A 21,470-nucleotide genomic window follows, 5' to 3' on the forward strand; every position below is an offset into this window, starting at 1 on the left:
TTGTTTATATGCGCTGATTGATTTACTCTTGGTACATGCAGGTGATTGAACAATGGTGGGCGGTACGAGGAAGATCGCAGCGCTTTACGAAAAATTAAAAGCTGCAGCTTTCGGGTCAGGTACACGGTCAGACGCATCGAGAGGTCGAGGAAGGTGTCGAGGGAGGGGTGGAGGCAGGGGTGACGCACAGGTGGAGGAAGCGGAGGGGGCACAGGTCGTGGCTAGAGGCAGGGGTCGGGGCAGGGGTTGAGGAAAGGGTAAAGGGGTGAGGGCCCCGTCGCCTGTGCCTTCGTCGTCGTCGGAGGAGGAGGAGGTACCTTCCGCGCACGCCTCTAGTGACGAGGCGGAGGTACAGGAGGAGCAGGAGCAGGAGAGGGAGGAGGGGGAGGAGGCAGGGGAGGAGGCAGGGGATTCGCAGTCCAAGATCTGGTTGCGAGGTCCCTCGTCCCTCCCGAGGCGACCCATCCCTGTTCATTTACGCCCACTGATTCAACCCGCTGGGGCAAAGTAAGTTCCTTCACATATTCTCTGTACTTTTGATATGTTGAAACTTACACTAGAAAATAATAATTTATATTAATCACTTGTGCAGGAGTTGGACTAAGCTCAGTGGGGGTGCCCACAACCGCAAGGTCAACGGCATCGTCGGTCTTTTGTGTAGGCTACACTTCCCCGGTCTAGTGGTCTTCGCCGGACAGGAGGAGCCGGCCTACACGTGGGACCACTACGTCGCTGTCGCCGACGTCGGTGATCGTGACCACAGGCAGTTTGCGAACAAGGCGGAGCGGGTGAAGGCCGAGCTGTGGGTAAGTCTTCGCAGCACTACATTGCTCAATACATTCTTGAAATAATAATTGTATGCTTGCCGTCCATACGCAGGACTTTTATAGATGCTAGGAGGGCTTCGAGGCTAGGGCGGCCTCCATCATTGAACAAGCCACTAAGAAGCTCGTTAAGGACATGCACTACGAGGCGCGCGTTTAGGCCATCATCGACTTTTATGCTGAATACAAAAGGATGAGGGTCAAAAAAGAAGAGGCCAGGACAATGAACCTGACCAAGGAAGAATTCATGGCGGTACGTACATAAAAACTATATTTACTATTTGAGAGATTAATTACGCTTAATTCCGTTATTTATATGTCACACACTTCATATAGGTGCCTCCGTGGTGGTGCCGATCCTTTACCCGGTGCTGGGAACAAATGGTGGACGTGTGGTTGCAGCCTGGGTGGTTGGAGAACCACATTGCCTGCTGGGAGCGGCATCTGCAGATGCCATATGCACCACACCATCAAGGCAGCCTGAGCCTTGATGAGTACAAGGAAAAATGGGTACGTGAATTCATTTCTGTTTTCTCAGACATAATACTGCATATTTTGTAATCATTTTACATTTTTCCGCAGACTTCATCACATGATGGTCAGGAGTGCTCCCGGTTCAAGGCATGGGTTATGTCCAAAAAGGGCAAGGCCACGGCAGACATCGACTTCAACCCGGAGGACCCGCCCGAGGCGTACAGCCATCCCAGCATCCACAGCCGCATCACTGAGTACACAGCCATGGCGAGGGAGGTTCACGGGCTAGAGTTCGATCCGAGCTCTCAGGATATCGATGCTGAAATAGTGATGAGGGTGGGAGGAGGGAAGAAGCACGGCAGGTATTGGATTGGAGATAGCGTGATCGACACTGCCAGTACTCCCACTCTCTCCCAGATCCGAGCAAGGAGCATGGACTTGAGCCCCGCGATACGGCCACGGCCTACCGCTGCACAGCTACAGATGTAGGCTCTGCAGGTTATTCCTGTTTCTTTAATTTTTCATTCATTTTGTACTTACCTTTTTCTTGACAATAAGTGGTTGGGATGAAATATTGTAGGCCCAGGTGGAGGTAGAACGGAAGCGCCGGGAGGAACTAGAGGTGAGGATCGAGGCGGATCGGCAGCTTGAAAGGCAAAGGACGGAGCAGATGTTCCAATACATACAGAGTGTTTTCCACAGTTTAGGTCAAACTCCACCACCTATGCCACCGAACCTCTTCCCGCCACCTCCACCACCTCCTGCAGCTACTCCTGTGAGTCAATCTCAACCTTACAATCAATCTAGACTTAAACTAGAAACTACAGGCACTACAAACTTACACTAGAATTACTTGTTTAGACTATGAAATCTCTTTAACTAAATTTGTGCAGAATCAATCAGCGGCGTCCAATGCAGAATCTTCCTGGGGGCAGTGGCCACCTGCACGTCCTCCTCATCCTCCTCAGTGACTTGTCATTTCTGTGTTTGTGATGCAAAACTTGTGAATTACTTCTTTAGACGAGAACTTATGAATGCTATTTGTGTGCTTGTGAATCCTGTGGTGCAATTTATATGCTTGTGGTGCAATTAATATGCCTGTGCTTCTGTGGTTGTTTTTTGAGAGGGGTCCTTTATACCTAACATTTCTATTTTGTAGGAGGTGTTAGGACACTTTGCCGAGTGTTAACACTCGGCAAAGAGGCCATTTCTGGTACTGGCAGACGGCTTTGCCGAGTGTATTTGCCAAACACTTGGCAAATGGGTCATAAAATTTGGCGGGGCGGCCTGTTTGCCGAGTGCCAAAGGGCGGGCACTCGGCAAACAATATCATTTGCTGAGTGTTTCGCAAAATAGCACTCGGCAAACGAGTCATAAAAATGGCGGGTCGGGTCTCTTCGCCGAGTGCCTTCCAATGGCACTCGGCGAAATTATCATTTTGCCGAGTGCCTGGCAAAAAATGCACTCGGCAAACGGCCGAATAAAAAAGGCGGGTGGGGCTTCTTCGCCGAGTGCCACGTGGCAGGCACTCGGCGATCCATGAATTTTCGCCGAGTGTTCTCCAGAATACACTCGGCACACTGCTAAATCTTCGTCGAGTGTCCTTAAGAATACACTTGGCACACTATACGGATTCGCCGAGTGTCGGCCGTCAGACACTTGGCAAATCCACCGTTGCCGTGACAGACCGTTAACGTCTTTGTGCCGAGTGTTAGATTTTGCCGAGTGTATTTTTGCACTCGGCAAACGGTTCGCCGAGTGCCCGACGATCGACACTCGGCGAACAGCCTGTTTGCCGAGGAAAACTTTGCCGAGTAGACTTCGCCGAGTGTTACACTCGGCAAACCCTTTGCCGAGTGTAATTGGGCCTTCGCCGAGTGCCTGGGGCACTCGACAAACTAACTGTTTCCGGTAGTGCGTACAACAGCGACACTATGACGATGGATAATGTCAGCTACCGATGCCGCAGGGTCCGGCTCATGGAGTCTGGCCTTCGAGCGCAATTTTTTTTTATCCTTTCCATTTTTTTAATTACCATCTACACAATGCTCATGGTTTTTGTCTACAAATATGGCACGTACACAATTATGGCTAAACTATATATAATCATTGGAGATGCTCTCCTGTAGTGGAATGCTGGGGGAGCGATCAAAATGGAGCCTTGTGCTAGTGTGTACATTTTAAAATGTTGCTTATAATCTGCTATGTTAGGGTTAGCCATTAGAGCAGTCCATTGTGCTATATGAAGATCACAAGAACGAGTTATACTCAGCGCCATCTCTTGAAGCCTGCCCTCCCAGTAGGCCTACTTAGCCCTTCCGAGCCCCGTCATGGCGTTCTCTGGTGCAATCTGCAACTAATCAAGAAATCAACCACAAACAGGGTGGCAAGAGTTGTTTCCATTTTTGTTTTCAGACTACACAGTATACTTGCTCACTGAAGGCGGCGGTGGGGGTTCGGCAGTCGCGCAGGACGGCGATCCACCAGCGGGTCCGCCGGAACCACCACCTGCGCCGAACGGCGTTTCCATGTGACCGGCCGGCCGGCCGGCCGGCCAGAGCGCCGTCGAATCGATCGTCAGGTTAGAGAATACATACAGATTATGCGTCACTGCACACGTACAGCTGCTGAATGCTGATCCATGGCCATGGCGATTGGGAGTACAGGTACCGTGGCGCTTGACTGAGGACCTCGACGGGTCGTTCGCCAGCTAGCTCCTGCCGTGCCGAAGCGTCCACGCACTCGGCGCGGCATTCCGAATTGAAGCTGGGGACGGCCCAGCTTCTAGGCGCGCGGCCGGTGAGAACGAACACAGTGCGTGACTGCGTGTGTATCCGCCGTGAACGGGCACGCGTGCTCCTCGTGAATTCAATTCGCCGGAGGTTCCGAACGCGCACGGCGGCGGCGACGACTCAGACGGTTCGACCGACCCAGATACAAAAGCTTACCAGCCAGGCGGCGGCCGGCGGCATTGCGTTGCGACCTAGCGACCTGCCGGGATCGCGCACGGTGGCCATGCAGCGGCGCACGCACGACGCGGGGCCTGAGTGCCTCATTGCTGGGCACCGCACCGCATGTAATGGAGAGAGAACGTGCAGGACTCGGGGTCCACTCCACCGGATTTCGTCGTGCAGGACAGCAGGAGCGAGCGAGACAGCTACGACCACAAGCCCACAACAACATGCACCCTCAGCTTGCTAAGGTTGGGCCGCATTTCCCTCTCGAGGCATCAAGCAATAAGGCCAGATCCTGGCTTCGGCCCTAGGCCCAGTGATCCAACCTAAAGAACTGTGTGGTTTGTGCACTTGTACCGTTTGGTCTTGCCCTGTTTATTTGACTGAAGGCTACTGTTGTATCAGCTCGAGGAGCAAGTAGCTCCTACCAATCTCGGTTGCTTCTTAGGACACGTTTGGCATAGCTCTGGAGCTGAACTCCAGCAACTCTAGCTAATTTTCCAACCAAACATCCCAGTTCCAAAACTTTATGAAGCTGCCAACTTCATGAAGCTGTAGTGCAAATGGGGGTGGAGTTTTAGAGTACCTCTTTTGTAGCTCCAAAACCACCCAATATGAACCTTCTCGTAACGATATGGAACTAGTGCGATGATTATTGTAACGACCTTATTTTGGAACTATGAACTTACTTTGTAATTTTGGTTCTAGGCAAATGATATGTAATTTATTATTATTTTGGACTTCACTGCATGTACTTTCATTTCATATTTATGAGAAGTAGTTCAAGTCATTTATTTTATCAAAGAACAATGTATTTTCAAACCAAGGGCAAGAATGACAATCTACCCTCAAACTCTTCTTTTCTAGAGCTGAGGATACCATCCCAACCAAATACCTCCATCAGACAGCTCCAACTTCACATAGAACTCGCTCCTCATGAAGCTTTGGAGTGGAGCAGCTTCAGCCAGAGTTGAAACCATACCAATCAGATTCTCTGGATCATTCTCTGGAACGAAGGACATCAATCTTATCGATCTGCAGTCCTCAGATTGGCCGCACAGCTCGACCCCCTCAGGGCCGGGCCTGACTGTGAGAGCTGAGAGATGTGAGAGAGGTGGGATGGCAAAGGAAATCCGGTGATAGTCATGTGAGATATCACTGCAGTCCTCAATCGTTAAAACCTTGAGGCAAGGAAGGTGGCGAAGCAATCTCCACTGATACAGAGGCAGCAAACAGCTAATCACCTCAAGAGTTGTGACTGTGGAATCAGTATCGTCGCCTATGTTCACCCATGATGACAGCATTACTTCATCACTACGGCATATCGACAACTGCAACTTGTCTTCCATACTTCGTGGCGGGCGTCCTTTGAACCTCAATCTTGGGCAGTCACTAATCGATACGTAACTGAGGCAGGGGAACACGGAGTTTACCGTGTTCCACACTTCCAGCCATTTCATACCATGTATGCGAAAGTTCTCGAGTCGAGGAAATGCTCCTGGTCCCCCGTACAGGTCCGCGCCAATCTCCTTAATGCTGTCCATTCCTCCGATGTCCAGAACCTTGAGGTTTGGTAACTGACCAAGTGGTGGTAGGCTGTTGCAATTGGGCAAGTCCCGCATCTCAAAAAATGTCAGATGAGGTAAATAAACACCAAGGTGCATCACCCAGGATGGAAAGCTGACGCTATTATAACCATGTAGGCGGAATATTGAAATACTGTGCGGTGGCTCTAGTTCCCTCAGAACTTCTGCGTCTTCCACTAATCTCTTTGCATCTCTAGTCCATTCTAATGCTAATTGTGTAATATGTGTCTTCCCTACGGGCTTTATTGTACGTGCCTCTCCTGCCGACTTCACATTTTCAAGCCTACTTATCTTTAGCCGAGCAGGATTTCCATCCTCGTACTGAAAAACATAGCTGCTAGATTCACCATCACCAGTATGGGCCACAAAATGCGGACTAGGCAGGGTGGACCTATCCAACTTCCAACATTCCATAGTATATAGAAACTTCAAGCTTTCAATTTCAGATATACTTGCCGGCAGCCTCTGCAGGCTACTGCAAAACGAAAGGTCCAGTGTATGTAACTTCCTGAGGTTAGCAAGAGTTTCAGGTATGCTATAAATGGTATCATTCTCACGAAGACTCAGGTACTCTAGATTGGTAAGATTACAGATCCACCCCAGGAGAGCATTTATTTTGTCTGGATGATAGGATATTTTTCCGATGCAGCAGCCTAAATTTAAATGTTGAAGTTCACTGAGATTACCAAAAGCGTCTTGTAGCCATTCCATGGCATCAAAACCGGAGCACTTGTATAAATCCAAATATTGGAGCTTGGTAAGCCCATTCAAAGCTCCTGGAAGACCTCGAACAGGATAACAGTATGATAAGTCAAGATGCACCAAGTTACAAAGATTCCCAAACGATGGTAGCAATTTTCCCATAAAACAGTGATGTGACAAGTTCAAATACTTGAGTTCAGTGAGGCTACCGAAAGCTTCAGGCGAGCTGATGATGCGCTGTTGATTGCCTGGGGACAGGTTTACATAGATATTACTTGAAGACAGGTTTAGATATTTGAGTTTGGTGAGGGAGCCCAGAAGATATTTCAATTTGGCGAGTGAGCCCAGGTACTCTGGCAGAGTAAGTTTGTTTCCAGAAAGGTATGAGCTGTCTGATAAGTTCAAGTATTGCAATTCTGTGAGGCTGCCAAATGCTCTTGGTAAGTCTCCAATACTTTCACAGTTTGATAAGTTCAAATGTTGCAGTTTTGTAAAGCTAGCCAGGCATTTTGATACTCCTGTGACATTTTTGCAATTTGCAAAATCCACATGCTCCAAACTTGTAAGATTACCAAATGATGCTGGCAGTGTTTTTATTCCCAAGCAACCTGATAAATCAAGATGCACCAGACCTTCCATTTCCCCAATCGACTCTGGTAGTTCTAGGATGTAACAAGATCCGCGAAGACTGAGATACATCAACTTCGAGAGCTTAGTGATGCATTCTGGAAGCATCCGTTCCCGGATCCTTGGAGCATTAAGATACCTCAACCTCTTCAGTAGACCAATAGAATCTGGCAACTTCTGTATCGAGCACTCGCTTAAATCCAACACTCGCAAGGACTCACCAAGTTCAAATGCAGCACCATGTACATCGATCCACTGACAGTTCAGAAAATGCAGTGCCCATAGCCTGTCAGGAAAAGTCGTCCATGACTCTAGTGGCTTGCTACTGTCATGGAGCAATGCATAGCGGCAGATGCTCCCCCCATCGTTGCCTTGTTTGCTCTGATATAGAATTCTGTCACCAAGGACTGAAACTGCCAAGTCATGCACCAGGTCGTGCATAGTGAAGAAGGTGTCATGTTCACCATACGTTCCATAAGTCTGCATCAAAAGTACATAGTGTAAGGTTCCTCAACACTACTTAAAATGTATAGCATTTAGTCTATTCGCACCGGCGCAAACAAGAACCGACACAAATAAAGATATAAACTTGCCGGTGTTGTTTCATGCCGGCAGTTTACTTAAACGCACCAGTGCCAATACGCACCGACAGATATATTTCAATATTTTAGCCGGTTTGAAAATCAACCGATTAGAATAGTTATTTAATATAGCGGTTTGAATTTTGACCGATTGGGACGGATTTGAATGGTTACACACGCGATAGTCGAGAGAGGAGTTGAAGAGGTATCTTTTGATGGCGGGGTGTGAAGTTGAGAGAGAAGAGTTGAACCACTGTGGTCTCTTTGACGATGGCGTGTGAAATCAAGAAATTCAAGCCCTTCATATCCTTCCACCCTGTATATTTAAAGGCCCAACCACTCCAAGTACCTGCACGATCTACTCACACTCCAAAAGTCTCTCTCTCCATCTCTGCATTTCTAATTACCCCTCTTTCAAGAAGATCAAAGCAATGGCGCGCCAAAGGATACCGCCGCCAGCCTATCGTGGAGATGTTCGTCTCCTGCCGCGTCCTGCAGCATTTTGACGTACCTCTGGGATGGTGATCAGGATCACGTCGTGGTTGCCAACGTGTTGAAGCATCACTTCGATCCTTTGGTCACCGCAAGCATGTGCATCAGCACGTGCCTGGGCACATACAAGGACGGGAAGATCACAAAGGACAATGACAATGGGGGAGCAGCCATCGCCGACACCTACATCACCTTACTTCCATTTTCTACGGACGTCAACAAACTGCATGGTCACGCCTGGTGTTTATGTACTTATTTGTAATGAACTGGTTGCAATTTATGTAAATAATTAATTTGCACGTATTCTATTTGCTTTACTTTTTTTCTTTTTATTACACAAACATGCCGGTGGAATTTAGCACCAGCACATATATTTGTATATTCTAGCCGGCTTATAATTAAACCGATTAGAATAGTTATTTAATGTAGTGGTGTGAATTTTGACCGATACGAGTGTTAGTGGACAAAGAGGAATAACTCATCAGCTTCTCTCGGAGCGTGTGCAATGTGAATTCATGAACCCGGAAGGTTGAAGGCTTTCATCTTGCACTGCAAGTTTGTTGCCGCATATATAGCTACTGCTGTGTACTCATCCGGTCTTAATCTTGGCACTTGCACTGCTAGTTTGTTCATCTGCAGCATCATCAATCATCGCCATAGGTGTTGCCTATTATCAGCTTGCTCTTATGCCGATCATCTGCTCCATGTTTTTCTGATTTTATTATTGACCTTATGAGGATCCAATGCTGCAGGAGAGGCAGAGAATGGCGGCGATGGCACCAGTTGAGGAGATGATTGTCTCTCGCCGCGTGCTCCAGTAGCTTCGGGTGTGGGATGGAGGTCAAAATCTCATCGTAATCGCCTACATGACGAGGAACCACTTCGAGCCCTTCATCACCTCAAGCGTCTGCATTGCTCAGGTGATGGGGAACTACAATTGCAAGATAGTGCCCGATGATGATCATGGCCATGTCTTCTATGTCAAGCTTCCTTTGCCTGAGGACGCGGCCAGGTTCCATGGCCACTCCTGGGTGTGGTGGAACGAGTGTGAGATAATGAGATATTCCACCGCGTCAAGAAGCTCGTCATCAGTGAGGCCTAATCTCAGCTTCTTGAGGCTGGCCGTGCACATATGTTGTTATAGTTAATTTGATGTTAGTTTAAATTTCGTGCTATGGATGTTGAAGAACCAAACAAGTACTAATATTTAGTGTTTGATAATATGAAAGAATCTAAAATTTGTATTTTTTTGGACCAACCAACAATAATATTGTCGTCTCGTAGATCAGCACCGGTAAGGATATGCTAATATTCTTACCGGTCCCTAAAAAACAACCGAAGCAATATAATCATATTCCTACCAGCGCTAAAACAAGGACGATGATATATTGAGTATCCGTGCTAGCTCCTTATAAGGGTCCGGTATCAATAACTATCCGTTCCACCTTTTTACTTGGCATGGACAAAGCTCCTCATCCATGCCATTCTTGTAGTGCAGGCTCTAGAAACTGGTACGAATGATGGTTAAGCGCGGGCACAGATGATGGTCTTTGTAGTAGTGTGCCACGTGGTTCATCCACAATGTTTAAAATAAAAGGATCACATATACAGTGCTTTCACATTGAATTCTCAATTCAAAACAAAGTGATTCCACGTATTTTCCTACTCCAGCACTGACTTCGAAGAGCAGGAAATGGCTAAAAGATGCGTATGTAAAAGCTTCGCTGTGGTTTAAGCGTACTGTAATAAGGGGGAGTATTTATCGGAAACAAATGCTGTTCACATTTTGTTTTGCCAATCTGAACTACTGCTACGTTGTTAGTTCATGTTGGCCTACTCCTCTATTGTTAAAATGCGTATTACATAAGTTACATATCAATTGTTACAAGGAGATAACATGAAAAAGCCTGTAATAGTAGCCATAGATAACTCACCTTTGCTGATGTTGAATGTTGAAGGAAAGTCAGTCCCAGCAGGCGCACAATATACTTCTCACAGAGCTGCAAGGTGGACAATATTTTCGTAGGCATAATGAAACCTAGAGAAATCCATTGGTAGATTAGATCATATTTAACTATCCGGTGACCCTTTGGGAAGATTGCACAATAGGTAAAACATTTCTTCAAGAAGTCATCCATACTGAAAGCATAACTTAATTTCAAGGATGCAAGAACATGTTGCGGCAAAGAGGTATCCTCTGAAATAGTTTCATTCCAGATATCACTGTTTTTCACTGTGATCCATTCATCGTGTTTGATGGACCGCAACATGAATCCAAGAGTTTGAGCTGCTAAGGCCACACCTCCACACTTCTGGGCAATCTTTTTTCCTATATCCACCAAATTTTCATTTTCTTTGCCACGTACACCCTTCAAACCACTTTTCTCTTTAATTATATCCCAGCACATTTCATCTGTCAAGGACTCTATCTGATATGGTTCAATGTTTCTGCAAATTTTCTGGGCAATGTCTGCACTCCGTGTAGTTATTAAAACAATGACTGTTTTAATGCTATCACCACGATATAGCATATCCTTCAACTCCTCTATTTTAATTGGATTATCCTCCCAAAAATCATCTAAGACAATCAGAATTTCCTTACTTATTAGCTGCTCATTAGCTTGGTTCTCCTCCCCAGATAGCTGTGAATCTATAGATTTACCAATTTCCTTTAAGTCAAATCTCTGGGACACATAGACCCAGACGTGAGAGTAATATTTGAAATTTGTATGATTGTAAATTAGTTTCGCAAAGGTTGTCTTGCCAATTCCTCCAATACCATATATAGGAAGGATGACGAGCTTCGCTGACTTGATGCTCTCAAGTAAAGAAGCCACTATTTTATTTTTCTCTTCGCCCCTGCCTACAATTAGATCTTCCCCAACATCAGTGATCACTTTATGTTCCTCTATCAGCTCCATCTTATTATGCCTTGTCGTCCCGCACACAGTATTGTGTCCATTCTCGGGAGGCTGAAAAATCTGTCTCTCCTGTAATGTTGACAACAAACGAAGACCTGTTATATAGTCACATCGACAACAATGCAAAATAATCAGTCTGATAGCAGCATAACTGCTCATATTTTTTCCAAACACTGGTGATTTACATCAGTGTAACCACAAGTAACTGCAAATAACCAATCGACGTCTACTATTGCTCTCACAAACCATGCGAGAATATTAATACATGCTTTTCCAAACGGAAAATGAAAACTGCTTAGTTTGCACATGTAATGAGTGACCAAAACGTCCTCTCAAGTCTCAACCCCTGCACCTACTACACAGAACTGGGATGGAACTATGGAACCCGGCAGCCAAGGACGATGAATGGTTTGCCCGAGCGGCAACGCTTGGTCACTGGTCAGACACATACATGGCTGGCCTTCCTTGCAAGGGCCGGAGCAACGATAACAAAGGGCAGTCACAGGACAACCAAGAAGACAGCTAGCAGGTGCCAGCAGGAAGTGCGTTGCCATGCATACTCGTGTGTACGGCCGCTGGCTGAGAGGTCTGCTTCCACAGTTCCACCTTCAGTCGACGACCCGTCATGGTTCCACGCACGGGGCCTGCTCTAGTATCTCCCAAGGCGTTGCGAGCCATGCGTAACTGACTTTATAATTTATCGAAAAAAATATCATTACTATAGAAAGGAAAAAGTGTATTTTTCGTCCCTCAAGTATTGGAAAAGTGTGACATTCACCCCTCATGCTCCATTTGGTGCAAATCAACCCCTTAACTAATTAAACCATGCATTTATCATCCGCACCTTAGTTTAACAATGGTTTAGTGATATCTAATGGCGTGTGGTTTATGCCACATAATCATCCAACTAATCCCTACTTAGTAATGTAATATGTTGAGTCGAAGATATAAATTGCCCCCCAAAAAATAAATCCTCTAAATTGGCAGTATTGGCTGGAAAATGTCTCAATAGGTAAATAAAAAATTATTAGAACAAACTATTAAGTCATGGTGCTGATATTTTCACATTGCAACCAACTTTCAAAATATTGCCCACTAAAACATTTGCCATGGCAAAACAAATTGTAGTCATAAAAATAATATACCGCTACAATTTGTCAGTTTTCACGTATAAATTAGTTTATATATTTCACTATATGCCTTTACAACAAAATTCTCACGTAAAAGAAAGCTATGGTATTGATTACCTCGTAATTATTAGTTTCTGTCTCATTTAACATATTGATGATCTTGACAATATGAGGTCTTTTTTGGCTATCTTTCTCCAAGCAGTTCAATAATGCTATTTTAGTGCATGTCTCTACTTGGCGGCACCATGCTGATTCAAGTAAGGAATCGATACTGCTTGTCTGCCATCTCTTCCTCCAGTTTCCTTTGACCTGAGAAATTGGGCTGTCAAGATGCGCTCTAGCACAATCCAAATTTGAACATGACACATCATCTTATTAAAATTTTGATCTTATTCGAAAGAAACATCATTTCTCACCTGATCAATAAATTCTTCCGAAGGCATGTATTGGCATTTGGGGTAGCCTTCTGGTCCTGACACTATCTTTATTATTATGACACCCAAGCTGAATATGTCGAACTTTTCTGAGATTTCTCCTTTGTCGATGAATTCTGGTGGCTGGAATCCACTGCAATGCATCACATGCGAAGAATTCAATTGTAATACATGAACAATTCTGTGATTAGAAAAAGATGTATTCACATGATGCACTCGACTTACGGTGTTCCTAAAGGACTTTTTGTTGTCCTTGTTAGATCATCACCAAAGATCTTGGATAAACCAAAGTCCGCAATCTTTGGCACCATGTCCTGATCTAGTAATATGTTGTCAGGTTTTAGGTCTAGGTGTAGAAGAGATTCTGTCTGATGAATATATCTTAAACCTTCACATGTTCCTTTAATAATTTTGTACCGTGTATGCCAGTCAAGTCTGGAAGACTCATCTGCAGTAGCAAACAGAAGGATTGTCAATCAACTGAATGGAAACATGCAGGAACATTTCTTTCCATGACAATGAAAATGGAGAAGAAGCATACCAGAAAGATGATTTTTAAGGCTCCCATTGTGCATATACTCAAAGCAGAGTGCCCCATGTATCTCCTCAATACGCACTATTATTCCATTGCATTCGCTACGTGTTGTCTCTGTTTCATAGCAATAAGCAAGAAATTGTACAATATTTTCATGCTTGACCTTCATGAGGTTAGAAAACTCGTTTTGAAACTGCTTGAAGTCAAGATCTGGATTACTGCCACGACGAAGTATCTTTACAGCAACATCCACTCCATGTTTAGTCACTCCCTGTAAGAGAAACGTGATATCCACTCAATAATGTAAGTTCAGCATATTTAAATTATATTTGATAAGCAGAAAAATATAACAATCGTCCTGGCTTTGTTTTGCTTGTTATTGCATAGTATTACCACATTTGATAAGGTGCGGCAAAAAGTTTAGCAGTAAGTATGTATGTCGCCCACTTTGCATAGCAATATCTAGTGAGGCAGACAGGTATGCTGTCTCAATGTCTCAGATCAGATTTATTCACAACAAAGCAGGCCCAGACCATACCTTGTAAACTATTCCAAATCCTCCTGCCCCAACTATCCGCTCCTCCGAGAAATCATCTGTCATTTCTCGAAAATCCTGAAACGTTAGCTCCACTGGTTCTTTCATACTTGTGCCCTGTAGCTTGTTCTTTTGTGCTGGTACAAATTAATGAGCAAATGAGGAGAGATATGCTGATCTGCTGGGAAAACAGAAGAATAGCATTCTATCAACATGTTACCACATACGGATCAGATGAAGAGAAGCTTATTACCAGTAAGCACCCCCCCCCCCCCCCAAAGAGTGCGTAGGGGTACAATAGGCGCAAGATTAAGGTCGTACCTGAAACGAGAAGCAGCACTGGTGACAGATCGTGTGCAGTGAAGAGAGACTGAAACTGTAGGTGCTCAGAAGCACGGTGGCGATAATGGCCCGCTCTGGCGTGAGATGGTGGTGCTGAGCCGCGGACAAAACACTTTGTTGCCTGGGAGGAGCTCTCGGCGAGATATATAATTTGAAAAGTTGCCTGCAGGTCAGTCTTGACTCTTGAGGAGCCGTCAGGAATCCAAGTTTGCACGCGAGCGCGTCCTAGCGAGCCATGTCGGGCCCACCAATCAGAGAAAACAACGGTAACTCCTCTTCCTTCTCTCTCACTTCCGTCTTTGATATTACTACCCTGCCATAAAAAAGTAAACTAGTGTGCGTGAATCCATGTACAACCCAGAGATGATGCCATCCTTATAGCTCTACATAAGCAAATCAACATGAACACTGATTAATGAAGAGGGAGAGGGGAATCGTCGTCTGGTGAGACGACGGCATGCCGCATGCAGGCGCTCCTGCTCCGAGAAGCAATATGCATCCTCTCGTCCCGGCAACAGCGCTGCCTGATCTGTGATCTACTGCGGCTATGCTTCTTTTGGCGGGGAAAATCAGCAAAGGCGGAGTAGCCTACCGCTGCGTGCTCGTCGTGGGCGCTGGCCGCTTGCTCCGCGCCACCAGCCCGCCGGCCCGCCGCGCCTCCCGATGCCCAAGCCACGCCGGACGCTGCCGCCACCACGCTACGCTGCTCAAGCCGAGCTGCGCTGGCTGCCGGACACCGTGCCGCCCATGACGATCCGCTGGAACCTGCCGGAGTGCCTCGCCGCTGGCAGCATCGCCAGATCGAGAGATCGAGAGGAGAGAGAGAGAGTTTCGATACGAGTAGACGAGTAGTCGACGGGAGAGATGAGGTAGTTCGAAAAAATATCTTTGCCATTTTACAAATAACCCTTAGTAGAGTTAGAAATCACGGGGAGTTCTTGTAGTAAGGAAAAAGGGCATAAATAAAAACAAAAAGTTACGTTACAGCCCTTCTGAATAAGGTGTACTCTCTCAATGGTATACACAATGTATTTCGTCAAATAAGCAACAATATGGTATACAAAGATCATGATTCTACTTGATCATCATGATTTATGGATCTATGCATGAATAAATAGTTTACGGACCACAAATTACTGTGTAAACTATCTTTTATTGTCTGTGTGTGATGTGGTAAATATTCGTAAGCAGTGGTCATCTACGCCGCTTCAGCTTATCAGCCGGCTTATCAACCACCGAATAGTATTTTTCTCTCACTTTCAGTTTTTCAGCCGGCTTATAAGTCCAGCCGAACAGGCTGTATACCGTTGTATATGTCCTAACGAGAGCTAATACACTTATAGAGATCTGTGCCGCCTTTTTGGAGAGAATCTTGTTAATGATCGATAATAGCTTGGCCTGCCCCAACTTCCAACTTGAACCATCATGCACCCGGATTAAAATTATTTCATCTCTCTGCATATGCATGCTCGTATAAGACCTTCTCCAATGGTTGAGTTAATGCACAAGCTCTAAACATGACCACCTCAAGATAGCAAAGATATTTCTTCTCCAATGATCTATCTTATAGCACATTGTTCAAAACATATGAGATCCCACAATCTCTTTCACATTAATAAAACATGAAGTCCAATTCTTTCTATGAGCTATCTCTGGAAGAAGAGATGACACACTCTCTCTCCTCACATTCTCTCTCTTCCATGTATGAGCTAACTTATATAGTATTGTTGAAGAAGGCCTAAGAATACACATCCATTGATGAAGCCATTGGCACCTCAATATCAATGAGCTTGCTGCCTAATACTAACAGAAAATAATAAATTCTTTACGACAAGCATAGAGTGCGAAACCTGTATTGTCGTCCGTAGGGGGCAAGCTTACAACCACACCTTCCCTAAACATTAACGCTTTTGCTTGGTTCTCACATCCAGATCAGACTTTGACCATGAGGATATCGAAACAAGGTCATTGTAGATTCCATGACCCTTTTGAGTATTTACCATTGAGAGCACAAAACAATGCTGTTGCAGACCTCGAGTCTTTTAACTATACAGCACATATGCATGAGTTTGACGAATCCAGTACAAGCATAATCTCTCCTTATGATTCGTGGCACCGTCGGCGCGCAGGCAGGCTGGCCACACCAGTGAAAACAATTCCTGCCGTCCGATCGCGATCCGACGGCTAGCTACCCAGCAGCGGCCGTGGATATTTTTTTGTTTAAGCCCTCGTGTTTCTAGGAAATCAAACCCGAGGTCCTAGGTCTACGTGTCCTCGTCGCACTGGAAGTAGGGACGGATTCGGATCGAATACGCATGGAATCGAATTTAGATAGCACTATTTACCATATTTTAATTTAAATTTGGATACGAATACGAATCATATCAGATACGAAATCAGATACGAATGCAAAACGAATAGTTCGAATCCAAATTCACATTCGGATACTTACTCAACTTGGAAGTTGGAACATAGCATCATATCGAGTATCAATTTGTTTTATCGATGGTTTTATAAAATTACGAGGATAGCACACAATAGATAGCTTATTAAAAATAATATATTTATTAATAAATATTTCAATTATTAAATATATATCAAATGAATATCATTTAAATAAATAATTCCATAAATATATAAATTATTTAATAATAAAATAACTACATTAATACATATAAATATAATTTATTCATGAAATAAAATAGGATAATGTATTTAAAATTAATATGATTAGCCACATTAAAATTAGCTAAACATTATCATTATTCACTATATATCACTAGTAATATTAGACTAACATAATTAGTCATTTGTCAAATAGATAACCTTTTAATTTGTACACAATTACTTTATTAGTAATATTAAAGTTAACATCATTTATCATTAGTAATTAGTCATAGAAATAAGTTTTAGATGATTTCATGGGGGTACTTTACTCTTCGCGGATACATATAGGGTTGGATATTTCACATTTTTATCGAATACGAATCTTTAATTGGATAGAGAAAAATATTGAAATCAAATTCGGATATATCCGTTTGACATTCATATTAAAATTGAATACGTATTTACGGATATCCATATTAACATTTTATTTAGACAGATACGATTCATATTAAATTGAATGCGTATTTACGGATATTCATATTAACATTTTAGATAGGAATACAAATAATTCGAATTTCCATACATCCTTATCCATCCCTAACTGGAAGCCTCTCGAGCTCTTCCGTTTCTTCTCCACTGCGAAAGAATTTCCATACAAAAGTAAGGCTTGACTGAACAGAAGGCAATAGGCCTGGTTTACCTTGCATGTCAACTTCTGGCTGTGCCTGCGAGATTATTATGCAGCAACCTTGGTGAAATTTATTTCCCCTTTCTTTTCTTTTTTTATTGAACTGAGTTATTTGGGTTGGTTTTCGGCCGGTGGACAGTATCTGCTAGCTTCAATGGAGAACCTAATGGTGTATTTTGAGGGAAAAGGATGCCACGGCTAGCTGGACGGCGGACGACAAACGTCGGATGATCGGATATTCGAATGGGATCGCTGATCAGAATATGTATGTGATGCGCATAACCGAAACATCGAGAGGTGGCGAGGATCGCTGCAGTAGGGCATTGTTTTTTTTTTCATATGGGCTGTATACCTCTGTTGGGCTGAAAACTACGGGGTATGCTGTCACTAGTAGAGAATTGGCTTTCGATCCGCCCCCTTTTGTCCCGGTTTAAAGTTGGCCCGGGACAAAAGGGGGTGCGCCACGGTAGGCAAAAATGGAGGGTAGATTTACTTCCGGTTGGTAATTGCAACCGGGACTAAAGGCCCCCCTTTAGTCCCGGTTGCAACGGCCAATGGGGAGCTGTCGGTGGCGGGACCCTTTTATCCTGGTTGGAGCCTCCAACCGGGACTAAACTTCCAACCGGGACAAAAGGTGTTCCTTTTTATCTCGGTTGGAGTTTTTAACCGGGATAAAAACTCATCCCCATTATATACGGCCAAGACAGAGGACTTTCTTCCTCCTCCAGCCCGAGCCAGTCCAGCACATTGACAGAGAGAGTTGAGCTTCACCTACTCTCCGGTGGTGCCGAAGCAAGCAAGGAAGGTGCTGCCCGAAGTTTTTTCCCTCATTTTCGTGGGAATTTCACTCGGCCAACACAAGTGTTGCGAAGGTTTGCTACTTCATCCTCGTGTTATGCTTTGATTTATGCTTTGGAGATGGAAAGATTATTTGCTAGAATGTGATGATGAAGTAGAAAAATGGAGAGATATTTTGAGCTAGAATGTGAGGGAGATTGATGTGTCATATATAGTATGCATTATTGCAGTGGTTTAAAAATTATGCTACCTTGCCTAGACGGTTTATCTTATCAAATTCAATATGGTTTTTTAAATCCATATTTGTTGAACTTGCATACCGTGTTCATCTCTCCGATGATGTTCTCCGCCGAGCAGCAACGTATGTCAAGAAGGAGGTTCGATTCTATGAGAAAGAGTGGATACAGACATCGTGACCGTGTCCCCTTTTCCGTAGCATCTAACCTCTTTCATGACGAAGTGCGGTGTCGCCCAGTTGAGGACATCCTTGCGAGATGATCACGGTCTTCAAGTTGAACAACTTATGCAGTGTTAAGATAATAATTTTTGTACATAGATGGCTTCTGCTACTGGAGGAAGTGGCGATGGTGGTGGCGATCGTGGTTCCTATTATGGCAAGGTTCCAATCATAGTTGGCCCTCAGCATAAGCCGAAGAAAAAGAGCGCGCTGGAAAAACCAATACTTCGTTATTTGCAGCAACGTCATGAAGAAGCTGTTGCCGCGGATCAGGAACCTCCTTTTGGTGGTCGTTATGCTCCACCCTCAGTCCCGGGTGTTTCACGTCCACTTAGTACTACCGTTTCAGGCGGCACAAATAAACCTAAGGATGAGGTTGGGTCAGCGGAACCTTCGTCTTCACCGTCCAAGGATGCTTAAAGTCCTCCTTGATAATAACCAGTGGATGGCTTATTGTATTGTATCATGTTGTTTGGGACTTTAATTTAAATATGTGTATTTGGATCTTCATGTTGTTGTATTGTACCATGTTGTTTGGATCTTTAATCGATTTTCACGCGTAATCCATTGTCAAGTGTAATCCATTTTCATGCGTAATACGATGCAGATGGACCGGCAATGGATGTATAATGCAGATAGGCGGAGCAAGGCGTTTATTGATGGCTTGCATTATTTTCTCGAAGTGGCTAAAGCGAACAAGCCAGAGAATGAGTTCGTATGTTGTCCATGCTTCCAATGCAATAACAGGAAGGAGTATTCAAAGGATTCCTGGGGGACTATTCACAGCCACTTGTTTAAATACGGTTTCATGCCTAACTATTTGGTTTGGACCAAGCACGGTGAACTAGGGGTTGTAATGGAAGATGGCGAGGAGGAGGAGGAAGATGACACCATTCCGGACTGGGTTGCAAGCCAAGCTTTTGCAGGTACTACAATGGGCGAGGCTGATGAAGATGAGTTTGCAGAAAATGGCCCTACTGATGACCTTGATCAGGTGATACGAGATGCATACAAAGATTGCGAAACTGAGAAGGAAGCAGCAAAGTTGCAGCGCATGATAGATGATCACCAAAAATTGTTGTACCCAGGTTGCCAGCAGGGCCATAAAAAACTAGGTACGACACTAGAATTTGTGCAATGGAGGCAAAAAATGGTGTGTCCGATAAGGCATTTCAGGGGATGTTGAACATTGTCAAGAAGATTCTCCCCGAGAATAATGAATTACCGTCCACAACATATGAAGCTAAACAGATTATTTGCCCTCTCGGATTGGATGTTCAGAAGATACACGCATGCCCTAATGACTGTATCCTCTATCGTGGTGATGAATACGAGAAATTGGATGCTTGTCCCGTCTGCGAAGCCCTGCGGTATAAGATCAGGCGAGATGATCCTGGTGATGTCGAGGGGCAGTCTCCCAAGAAGAGAGTTTCCGCGAAGGTGATGTGGTATTTCCCTATAATACCACGCTTGAAGCGCTTGCTCAGGAACAAGGCGAATGCTAAGTTGATGCGATGGCACAAAGAAGACCGTAAGAAAGATGAAATGCTGAGACACCCCGCAGATGGGGCACAGTGGAGATCAATTGATAGAACATTCCCAGACTTTGAAAGTGAAGCAAGGAACATAAGGTTTGGTTTAAGCACTGATGGATTCAATCCATTCGGTGAGTTGAGTAGTGGTCATAGTACTTGGCCTGTGACCCTTTGTATGTTCAACCTTCCTCCTTGGCTGTGCGTGAAGCAGAAGTTCATTATGATGCCGGCGCTTATCCAAGGCCCAAAACAACCCGGCAACGACATTGACGTGTACCTAAGGCCGTTGGTTGATGACGTTTTACAGCTCTGGAAGGAAGAAGGTGTATGTGTGTGGGATGAGGATAGACAAGAGATCTTTAATCTACGAGCAGTGTTGTTCGTAACCATCAACGATTGGCCTGCATTGAGTAACCTTTCAGGATAGACAAATAAGGGATATCGGGCATGCACCCACTGTTTAGACGACACAGACAGCATGTACTTGAAGCACTGTAAGAAGGTTGTCTATATGGGTCATCGTCGATTTCTTCCTGCTCACCACCAGCTAAGAAAGAGCGGGATGCATTTCAAAGGGGCGCCAGACCATCGTAAAAAACCTGCACACCGTAATGGAAAGCGTGTGTTCGAGATGATGAAGGATGTAAATGTAGTCTTTGGAAAGGGACTTGGTAGCCAACCTGTTCCGAACGACGATAACGGACATGCACCCATGTGGAAGAAAAAGTCAATATTTTGGGAGCTACCTTATTGGGAAATCCTAGAGGTTCGCAACGCAATAGACGTGATGCACCTGACGAAGAAATCTTTGCGTGAACGTGCTAGGCTTCATGGGTGTTTATGGAACCTCAAAAGATACATTGGAAGCACGACAGGACCTGAAAGCCATGGGGCAACGAGATGACCTACATCCGGAAAAGAGAGATAATGGACAGCACGACTTACGTCCTGCCAGTTACACTCTCAGCAAGGAAGAGAAGGATAGCATGTTTGCATGCTTGAATAGTATGAAGGTCCCGTCTGGGTACTCCTCGAATATAAAGGGAATAATAAATATGAAACAAAAGAAGTTTACAAATCTCAAGGCTCATGACTGCCACATGTTGATGACCCAGTTGCTTCCGGTTGCACTGAGGGGTGTTCTACCAGAAAATGTCCGGTTGCCGCTCGTAAAGCTATGCGCGTTTCTCAATGCGATTTCGCAGAAGGCAATCGATCATCCAGCTATCAAAGCTACAGAACGATGTG

At 44.7% G+C, this 21,470-nt stretch overlaps 1 protein-coding gene and 1 pseudogene across 5 annotated transcripts; both read right to left on the reverse strand.

The window, feature by feature from the left end:
- The window catches only part of LOC101758870, a 25,106-nt pseudogene extending 20,752 nt beyond the window's left edge, over positions 1 to 4,354 (reverse strand).
- Positions 4,355 to 4,998: 644 nt separating this feature from the next.
- Positions 4,999 to 14,996, reverse strand: LOC101759679 (putative disease resistance protein RGA1). Of its 5 annotated transcripts, none has more exons than XM_022828302.1 (10): positions 14,730 to 14,996; positions 14,341 to 14,450; positions 14,117 to 14,159; positions 13,799 to 13,932; positions 13,267 to 13,531; positions 12,951 to 13,173; positions 12,708 to 12,858; positions 12,409 to 12,600; positions 10,175 to 11,230; positions 4,999 to 7,647 (listed from the first exon to the last, which is right to left on the reverse strand). In XM_022828302.1, the coding sequence occupies exons 4-10, from the start codon at positions 13,901 to 13,903 to the stop codon at positions 5,116 to 5,118; spliced, it is 4,524 nt and encodes a 1,507-aa protein (XP_022684037.1). In that variant the 5' UTR covers positions 13,904 to 13,932; positions 14,117 to 14,159; positions 14,341 to 14,450; positions 14,730 to 14,996; the 3' UTR covers positions 4,999 to 5,115. The 5 variants fall into 5 exon arrangements, with proteins under 5 accessions (XP_022684037.1, XP_022684035.1, XP_022684036.1 ...); XM_022828300.1 differs by having other exon boundaries at positions 13,799 to 13,973; XM_022828301.1 differs by having other exon boundaries at positions 13,799 to 13,976.
- Positions 14,997 to 21,470: the final 6,474 nt, after the last annotated feature.

The sequence above is a fragment of the Setaria italica genome, chromosome VII (assembly GCF_000263155.2).
Source record: "Setaria italica strain Yugu1 chromosome VII, Setaria_italica_v2.0, whole genome shotgun sequence".
In the NCBI taxonomy this organism is placed as follows: domain Eukaryota; kingdom Viridiplantae; phylum Streptophyta; class Magnoliopsida; order Poales; family Poaceae; genus Setaria; species Setaria italica.

What these genes read in the sequence shown, in the direction of transcription:
- LOC101759679 (XM_022828302.1), bottom strand. Translation starts at nt 13,903, where the DNA reads ATGAAAGAACCAGTGGAGCTAACGTTTCAGGATTTTCGAGAAATGACA. An exon ending in CCTTAAAAATCATCTTTCTG is followed by an intron (nt 13,174 to 13,266) that starts GTATGCTTCTTC and finishes TTGCTACTGCAG; the next exon opens with ATGAGTCTTCCAGACTTGAC. An exon ending in CGGAAGAATTTATTGATCAG is followed by an intron (nt 12,601 to 12,707) that starts GTGAGAAATGAT and finishes CCAATTTCTCAG; the next exon opens with GTCAAAGGAAACTGGAGGAA.